We start from the raw sequence: 10,105 nt of genomic DNA on the forward strand, positions 1-10,105 counted from the left end.
AAAAAAAAAAAAACAGCAGTAAAAATGTAAAAGAGAAGTAACAACTATACATATGCCTAAAAGTTACAGCTGTAGAAATATTACAGGTGTTGGAAATGAGGGTTATATTCTAAGGGACAAAAAAAATAGAGGTACAAACAGTTTTCGCATGAAGTGTTATCCTTTATGTGTCAGTCACACTACACCGTATAGCGTTAACGGACGCCAAACGTATAGAAAAATTGCGACAGAAGGTTATCCGGTGACGAAAGGTATCCCCCACTGCTGCTCGATGCTCTCGCGACCGGTGTATGGGACGCATAAAACGCACAATGACCGCAAAATTATACAGGACGAACAACGTTCAATTACCGGATATCTCCTTACCAGTAATTAACCTGTACCGCGTAAAACGAAAACGCAACGCATGAGAAACTGACAAAACGTTCTTGTCAGTTATCATTCGTTGAACATACGTTACATCCGTTGCCTGTCCGGTAGTACTCCGGCCGTGAATCAGGTCCACCGGACAAGAACGAATGCGAACCGGACAAGAACGGGTGCGAACCGGTCAAGTTCAAAATAGGGAACGCACGAGTAACGAACAAAACGCATATCAGCGCATTGCTCTCGTACATCTAACGGACAACTTTGTTTGTTAGTGTACGGTCTAAATTTTGAACATGCTCAAAACCTTCCACTGGATGGAATGAACACCCCCGGACAAGGAGCGCAGTCGCCGCATGAGAAACGGAAAAGAAACGCATGCGAACGGATACGAACGAATTGAAAATTGTGTTATACGTTGGACGTCCGTTAACGTTATACGGTGTAGTGTGACTGAGACTTTAGAAAGGCTAGCAAGTACTACACAAATGACAAAATAGTCAATAAATAAATAAATGATCTAGTAAGTAAAGAACAATATGAAATATGTTTACAGTGTAGCTAGTGCAAAATTCAAGAGTATGATAGTAGAAACTATGGTCTTGTTTGTAATACTTTCTTCTAATGAAAACATATGACAGTCTCAATTTTGAGACCTGCATGTTTTACACTTGCAGATTTCAAGTGTATTTCTGGTCATAATTTCCACGTAAAGGCCTTAACAGTTGTAATTTCAAAATTCAAGTCTTTTACAGACGTTTTAAATCATAGTTAAGGGTACAGTGAAACACCGCTCGCTGGAGGTCGCAAGGGGATGAGCAAAATGCTCGAGTTATCCATGGTTTCAAGCGACCCAAACATTGACCAACATACGAAGAAAAATTGAAGTTTTATTGTATCAGTTGTCATCGGGACCATTTGCAGAGGAAACGGTGATGCATAATAATAACAAACCCATGACATTTAAAAATAAAACGTATCACAAACGTTATCTATGATGCAATAAGTAATAACACACTTGGATTAATGTAAAGCCAACAGTAATTAAACTATATTTGATCAATAAAACTTTTCTTTAACCTTTCATCAATAATTTATCTCATTATCAGATAAAAGATACCTAAAAACAAACATTTAAGACAGACGGGGAATAGACAACACAATTTTCATGCGAAATTTTTTAATTAACCGATACATTCTGATTGCCGAAGCTGCAAAAAATTTTGACACCTCTGCTCGAGTTAGCCAGAAGCAACAACGTGTAAATTAATACACAGGGACCAGGTGTCATGCTCGAGCGATCGAGTTATCGATATTCGACCTAGTCATGGTAATATCACATAGAAAATAGGAAATCGGCCGGGATCACATGAATTGCTCGAGCGAGCCCGTGTGCTCGAGTCATCGATGCTCCAGCGAGCGGTGATTCACTGTATATGTATTTCTTCCGAGAGAAGTTAGATACAGTCCTTTTTGAACTTGTCTGATACCTTAAGCTGATAAAATTAAATATATGTGTTCATGTACAATTTCCAGGTAAAGACAAAATAAATATGACTATATATACAAGCAGAAGAATATCAGACTTTGTAAATTGATTTTATACTGAGACATTTTGGTACTCAACGGTTATAATCGTTTTCTTGTGAAATGTTGATATGTTGAGATGGATAAGAATAAATGAGCTTTGTTATTGCATAGTCATGTAATAAATTGCATTTGCCTTTACAGGTAAGTGGCCAGGAGTGCAAGTAAGAGGGTGAATGTTTTTGTTGCGTAAATGAAATATGGTTTGGCAACTACCAGTATCGGTACAAATGCATCCGATATAATCTTTGTGCAGACTTTTGTGTAAACCTTTGATCTCCGGTCAGTATCAGTTTATTACAAGTATGTATTTGCTCCTGTAATACAAAACACATGTGAAAATGCAACAATGTAGTGAAATATGTGTGAAAAATAATGACTTGTTTTCTTTCTTGGTAATTGAAGAATTGTCGTTGTCGGAGAAAACAGTCAATTTAATTGATTGTGGCCATCCGTCGGATATTCATTGATTAACCAACGCCTTCTTATTTACTACTATTCGAATTTCAGATGCGCAGAAATTGAACAATGAGGGTGTTATGAACTAAATCAAACGATAAAGCACAAGAAAGTGTTGTTAATTTTCATTCTTACATATTCCTTCTTATAACTGTCTCTTTGCAGGAAATATCTGTAAACGACATACTGTCAGTTTTGTACGTGTAACTGCGCTTTAATACCGAATTGTAAGGCACAGATCTATACCCCGTGTTCTCAAGTTAAAGACTATGTAAGGTCTTTAATTTGATATTGTAAATATTTTTAAGGTATAGGTCCATGTTTCGGAGAAAAAAGTTCAAACGTCATCAAATCATAGAAAGAAAGCATTGTTTTACATGAAAATTTAACAGCGTATAAAACATTTATATTATTCTACAAAACTATTGTCCATTTACTGATATATTTGTATTGAATTCCGGAATGGGACTGACCGCATGAAGGGGCCACACTTCTGGACAGCCCAGCGCCTTTAAAAACTCACCATTTTGTAAAAGCTGATACACGTCTTCGTTTTGGTGCATTTGCAACATCGTGCGAGTGTTTTAACTTTACATAACTAGGTAAAACATCGTTTTTGACAATTGTTTACATTTATTTCTTTACAAATGGCATTCTTATTTAAAGGGGGACAACTCAGTAAGAATATTTTAAGTATCCAACTCCGTGGGACAAAACAGTAAAACATGTATTGGACAGATACGTTGTGTGTCAAGATGCTGTTCATTCGTTAAAAAATCTGTTGTTTTGTGATATACTGCTACACCTTAAAGTAAATAATCTATTGTTGCAGTATTTTTTGTAAATCACTGACAGAGTAAAAATTTATGAGGATTTTTAAATACTTAGATTTTTGAAAAAAAATATGAGGAAGATAAATTTATTGAATATAAATTAGGTAATTTATTTATGATTTGTTATACAGAGAAGTTAGCAATGTTTAAAATTCTGGAGAATAATAAAAAGTGATGTATCAGCTAAGAATAGATATCAACAATAATAATGGTAGATAGATCACGGTTTTGCGGGAAAATGTCCGACGGATACGTTTGGATATATCCATGGTCCAATGGTCTAGTGCACAAGAACTTGTGGCGGATCAGGCTCACAAAGCCGAAGTAGAGGTCTCTGCTGCGAAGACTCTTGGATTGAAGCTGGAACATGTAAAAGTGAATGCAACAAGTACGACTATTACGATTCTCGCTCATGCGGAGAAGTTTGTTTAAATAATGGTAGAATAAAGATACCAGGTTATGGGTGCGACTGTTTGGATAGATCATTCGGATACTGTTGCGAACAACGTAAGTAGCAATGAAAGTCTGCTTTTTATAAATGCATTTTCAGAGTTAAAAAAGAAGCGCAGCTATGTTTCAAACCAGCTCGTGCACAAATTTAATGAACTGAAACATTGACTATCAACGTTTATTTTTGTATCAGGTTTATATTAAAATCCGACAGAAGTGTTGGGTAACAATTGATTGGAATATATTCAGTATTCGCGAACGTGGAAAAAATAGCTTATGTATTGTAACAACAATAAACAAAGCCGCCTGTGCAACACAGCAAACACCAATTTGGTATCGTGTAGCGGCTGTATAGTTTTCTTTTTGCTTAAGCGTGTGCTACATTTGTAAGAGAGGTGAGGGATGTTGCACAGTTCATTTACCTCTCATACAAATACTCAATTTAATCTGCTTTTATTTCGTTTGGTTGCGTTGTGTATTTCCAAAGGATCCGCAACATATTTTGTTATTACGTAAATGAAGAATAAGAATAGTTAAAATCCAGCCTGCATCAGGTTTTCATAAATACGGTTTATTACTGTTACAAACGATGCCATCGACCAAGAAGGAAAGTGACTTTAGCGGAACTCGTACCAATAGTAATAAGGTATGTATTTTTGCAGCTATACAATCTTGATTTGTTCGCAATTTGCTTAGTAGCACATACTCAGACGTGGCGAAACGAGGAAACCTGTGCTAATTTCCATTTTCGATATACACAGTGAAACCTATATTCATGTTCTCATGTACAGATAATTGTTGTTTATAAAATGTGGAATCTTTCTAACACGTTTTATCTTTTCGTTTCGGTATTTTTAGTTCCTCGTTTTTTTCAAGACAGAAATGTTGGTTTCAGACATATGTGCTGTGAGTCACTATATTTACTATTCTTCTATATCACAGAACGCGGATTGAATCGTCGACTGATTAATGATCCGAATCATTTATAGAAACTGCTATTGTTGTTATTATTGTAATCTTATGCCTTCTTGAAACATTAACAAAAGTGATATAAAAGTAGAAACAAAATATGACATTTTTATTATTGAAACACATGATTGAATGCAACCTGCCTTGATATCGCTAGTCAGCAATGTCAGGAGTATAAAATTGATTGCAATGCAAGTGTGACGAGACGTTTACCACTGGTTTCTTAGTTAATAGCCTATATTTCTCTTGAACTACTTCGAACATTTCAGTTCTACCTGGATGTACTCCATTTCCAACCGATGTCATTTTTATTCTCGATTCCTCTGCCAGTCAGACAAGAGAACAATTTAAAATTCAGCTTGATTTTGTAAGAAAATTTGTTGAACATATTAACATAACCGAGGAGGAATTTAGAATAGCCATCATAACTTTTTCTACAGAAGCGAGAGTCGACATTGACTTCAACCAGTACATTAATAAAGATGATTTGCTTAATTTAATAAAAGAAGTAAATTACCGCCCTGGGGCAACATTTACCGACAAAGGCTTGAAGGAAGCAATGGAACTTGTAGAAAGGGGCGGCAGGCTCGAAAGGCGCGAAGGCATGGTGACTTTCACGTACGCAGTTGTTCTTACAGACGGGATGTCAAACAAAAGAAGTGAAACGAGACTAGCAGCTAAGAATCTTCAGAGTTCTGGTATAAAAGTTATAGCAATAGGTAGGTTGAGTAGATTAAAATGTTACGTCTAAGATCTTATGGCACTCTAACAGTTGCCCATTGATTTGAAAGTCTATATACAGTCTAACTGCAGGTATTGGTTATTTTCAAATAAACATCCAACATATCCCAATGTAGTATTGTATAATACCTTGGATGAAAGAAAGTTATCTATCTGTCTGTCTGTCAAAAACATATTGAAATAAGTATGAATTAAAATACATTTGTAATACATTACGTTCGCAAGTCTAAGCATGAATTATAAGTCGTCTAGTTCAAATTCTCTAGCATATCATTAATTGTATGTATTTTCCATTATTTTTTATGTAAACTTGAAATATCAAAATCATGATTATTCGCAAATTTTCGCGACCTTTATGATAAGCAATTAACTTTTGATATGAAAAAAATGAAATGTTTATCCCAGTGAAGCTAAACAGTTTAAGGTCATTCACAGGGTTTGCCTAAAAGATGCACATAGTCTTTGTACTAAGGAAGGCAAATGTGTTTACGTCATCTAGTAATAAATTTTGTAATTACAAAATCTTGTAAAATTGAATTTTATATTGTCACGTACTGTAACAAACAAATCCAAACGAAATAGACGTGAACCTATGAAAAAAGTATTTAAAGGCTATAGTAGGGGACAAAATGAGTTTTAGAATTAAAACATAAGGTTATATTTCCCTAATGCACAGAGCAGAGCAAACAGAACCAGATCCATTTATTTCAAAGTTGGCCTTTCACAAAAGAAACTTTAGTGGAAAATATAGCATTTTTGTTTCAAAAATCCAAATCCAACAAGGGCACTTTAGTTATACGCATAGTACAAAAATGGGGATAGGGTAGAGAAAAGGGTGGGTGTGTGTGTGTGTGGTGTGTGTGTGTGTGAGGGGGGGGGGGGGGGGGGAGAGAACAAGGTTGGATATTAAAAAGGAGTAGTCAAGACTAAAAAACGGTCACTCTAGACCACAAACAACAGCAGTGTAAGCATGGACTCGCACAAGGCCAGCACGCACGCACGCAAGCACAAAGCAAAGTAAAGCAAAACAAAATAACCAGACAAGCTGGGCAAAACGAATAAAAAGGGGAATCACAGTGGAGCACCGCTGGCCAAATCACCATATGTGCTCTACAGCCAGTATAAGGTGGGTACTAAACCTAAATCTCGCTCAGAGTAAAAGAAGAGGAGTAGCATCAGAAGGGGTGTGGGTAGGGAGAATAACGCAATTTTGGCATGCCAACCTCTCAACCTGTTTTCAACAATTTAAACAAAACGGAGTAAATAGAACATGAAAGGCCCTAACATTAGTGGCAAACTAACGGATTGTATTAAGTAAAACATATAAATAGGGTCAGTCTAAGATATAAGAACACCAATGCATTTAACAACTTGTCTAAAGTCGGAGTACTAAGAGCTTTGAAGGGTACAACTGGGCAAGTTGCAAATTCAACCTAATACTTTGTTACGAATAAGTTGTAATACATATACACCATATGATGTTGCTCGGCTGACATCATCGTCCAGTTGGGGGAAATTGACAATTTCAGAATTGAAATCATCGCTTTTATCATATACTTCTGTTGCTAAATTACTATTCACAATTGTTAAATAGAATCCAAAAGTGTTTAAATCTGAGCTTAGTTAAGTTATATGCTCGTCTGGATAAATGTGTTTCGCCATTTGTGTAATGTTAAGGTTTTCCATATTAAAATAATCGAAGTACCTTGAGATTTCATTTATTAAATCAAATAAAAAGGTTCAATAAAGTTTAACCTGATCACAGTCGACTTGCCTAGCATGAAATCTCGTTCATAAAAATATGAAAATAATTCAGTAATATGCGGAGAGCAAATAGTCCCGATAGCGATGGTTGTAGCAACGGATTTGCATCAAGTCTGACTTTGAAATTGATACATTGATCTGCATGAGCTTAAATTTCGTGGTGACAACTGACAGGCTTTTGAATGTTTAAATTCATGTTATAATGCGTCATTTTATGAAAATATTGTTTGAAGCTTAGTCTGAAGAAGCAGTTTTTATGTATATATTTCTTTAGAAGTGTTTGTTTCGTTGGGTTTAATGTCATACCGAACATTTATAGTAAATACAGCGATATTTCTGCTTCTGATGGAGGAGAAAGACCATAGGTGCCCATCCGTGCATTATTTAGAAAATAACCAAGAACCACTGACCTGCCATAAGCCAGCTAGATGGCTTCCTCATATGAAAATTTCAACGTTAAAAGTGAGGCTCGAACCCAAATTCGTGAGAAGCATGTGATTCAAAGTAAGCGACCTTAACCGCTCCGCCAAGGAGGCTCCTAAATTTCGAAGTGAGGAGTTTGGATGTAATATGGAAGAGTTTGGTTCATATGATAAAGCGACTTTGTACAATTTTAATTTTTTTCTGTTTCCATTCATCAAGAGCGTTCGGGCAGTATTTTCTCTAGTATCAATAGATTGCGTTACTTCAGAGAGCTGTACCAAAGTCAATAAACTTGACTGATCATTTATAGATAGTTTTAAACCCCTATGTCGATTAAAGGAAAAAATATTGCAACAACTGACTAAATTACAAATATTTTCACCATTTCCTTACAAAGTTTACATGCACTAAAGGGTAAATTATAGGCACTGACCTCTCCTTTTCTTTTTTACAATTGATCAGGAATTGGAAAAGAAGTTTCACATCAAGAACTTGTCGACATTGCTTCTCCGGGAGATACCTTCAGTCCGTCTTATGTTTTCTCTGTTGGAGACTTTAATGCCCTGGCCACCATACTGAAACGGCTCGTTCACGTAACATGCAAAGATTGTAGTACCGTCAAGCACCTATCGGATATTGTATTTCTTGTAGATGAAAGTAACGAAATGAGTGAGATGGAATTTCAGATTTCAGTAGATGCAATGACGTCCATTGTAAAGAGCTGTAATCACATAGGTGAACCGGATGGTCCAGTTTTTGGTTTGGTTCGACTTGGAAACACAATCGAGACTGTAATAGAGCCGTCCGGTTACCAGGTTCAGAATAACCTTCAAGTTAAATTTCAAAAATTAAACAGGAGACAGAGTGAAGTTTGCGACAAAAATCAACAATGTAGTGGAAGTAATATCACGTCAGCAGTTGATCATATACTTCTGAATTTCTACAGTACAAAAAAGCGTCAGAATACTAGAAAATTCCTTGTGGTGCTGTCTAATGGAAAATTTGAAAACCAGAACTCCGTCAAAGAAGAGATTGCAGAAATCAGTAAAACGTCAGACGTTAAATTGTTTGTGATAGGTCCAGGACTTGATGTAAATATGGACGGATTGTTGTCATTGGCCAATGAAGCTAATCATGATTATGTAATTCTTGACAGTAATGACCTGTCAAAACTAGATGTAATGCAGTCAGAATTTTCGTATAACTCCTGTAAGAAGACATAAACATTTAAAACGTTCAGTAACGCACCAGACAAATAAATTACTTTTGTTATCTTTCTAGTGTTTAGGACTTAGTTCTATGTTATGTGGATTTATATTTTTACTTTTTGTTATATGTTTTTATATCTCAATGTTTTATGTTGATCGACAATTTTCTTTGTTATTTACTTGCCTAAGCAGATAGGCACCCAGGTTTTTCTAGAGTTTTCATGTTAGTGCTTCAAACTGCTTTTATCTTTCCGCCAAAGTATGGTCTTCGCTAGATACTTTTATCACACTTAATTTCTCAAGTACATGTATCATTTTGGAAGTAATCATGCATTCTATGTTTATATTTTAATGACATTGTATTTTCTGTTGTTATTTTGCTATCTAATGAACCTTTCATGATAATTTGAATAATATTTCATTAACTTAAAAGTTTACATTGCGATTAATCTAAAGGAAAGAGTTAACTCAATGTTCGTTGATAATAAAGTTCAGCATAAGCCGGCGCTAGGAGGTGTGAATGTTTTTGTACTATTCGTTAGCTGCCGTAGACAGACTAAATCAAACCAAGTTTGCTTTTTTGCTTGGTTGCGTTGTGAACATAATATCTCCGAACGATACACTAAAAATCTTTTTAAAGATACATCATGCGCTTTAAAAGTGGGGTAACACACTTTGTTCAATAAATTGAGCTAAACATGATAAATAGGAAAAAATATTTGCTTAAAGTATATTCACTGTATTTTATTCAAAGTAAACCATATGCTGCGCCTCAATTCTTACATTGTTATATACATGCAGCTGTTGGTTGTAACATTTGTTTTGTTTCATCTTTCATTATTGATTAAATTTATAGGTTTCATTTTTGAGACTTGGTAAATTTAGTGTGTGTTTTTATGTAAATTGTACGGAATTTGTCCAAAGAATAAGAACATAAAGGTTTCCTTACGTCCAATTAACTTTGTCCATTTTGTCAAGTTTATTTCTTAAGCTAGGGTTTTATCAGAAATTCCGAATTAAAGGCGCATACCTGTGAACAGTGTTTTTTTCTCTTTTACATACCCCTACCGTTTATTTTATTAGTAGGACATGAATATATCAAACGTCATTCTCGCTCTTACTCTCAAAGCATCTTGTTTTAACTATGATCAAAAGTGACCTAGATTTAAACCACTTGACAGTATGCGTGGCCTGTCGTTTCTGACTATTGAAAATAATAAGATGGAATAAGGTTGTGACTTTATTATTATGATCACTCCAGAAAATAAATATAATATGATGGCATATTATAAGCAACTATCATGA

The 10,105-nt window shown here is 35.3% G+C and overlaps 1 protein-coding gene across 2 annotated transcripts in view; it reads left to right on the forward strand.

The window, feature by feature from the left end:
- The window catches only part of LOC123540861 (collagen alpha-6(VI) chain-like), a 30,011-nt gene extending 21,112 nt beyond the window's left edge, over window positions 1–8,899 (forward strand). For both annotated transcript variants that reach the window (XM_053526227.1, XM_053526228.1), the window contains exon 5: window positions 8,055–8,899. In XM_053526227.1, coding sequence (XP_053382202.1) covers window positions 8,055–8,815 — 761 coding nt within the window. In that variant the 3' untranslated portion in view covers window positions 8,816–8,899. The remainder of the gene's footprint in view (window positions 1–8,054) is intronic.
- Window positions 8,900–10,105: the final 1,206 nt, after the last annotated feature.

The sequence above is a fragment of the Mercenaria mercenaria genome, chromosome 16 (assembly GCF_021730395.1).
Source record: "Mercenaria mercenaria strain notata chromosome 16, MADL_Memer_1, whole genome shotgun sequence".
In the NCBI taxonomy this organism is placed as follows: Eukaryota; Metazoa; Mollusca; class Bivalvia; order Venerida; family Veneridae; genus Mercenaria; species Mercenaria mercenaria.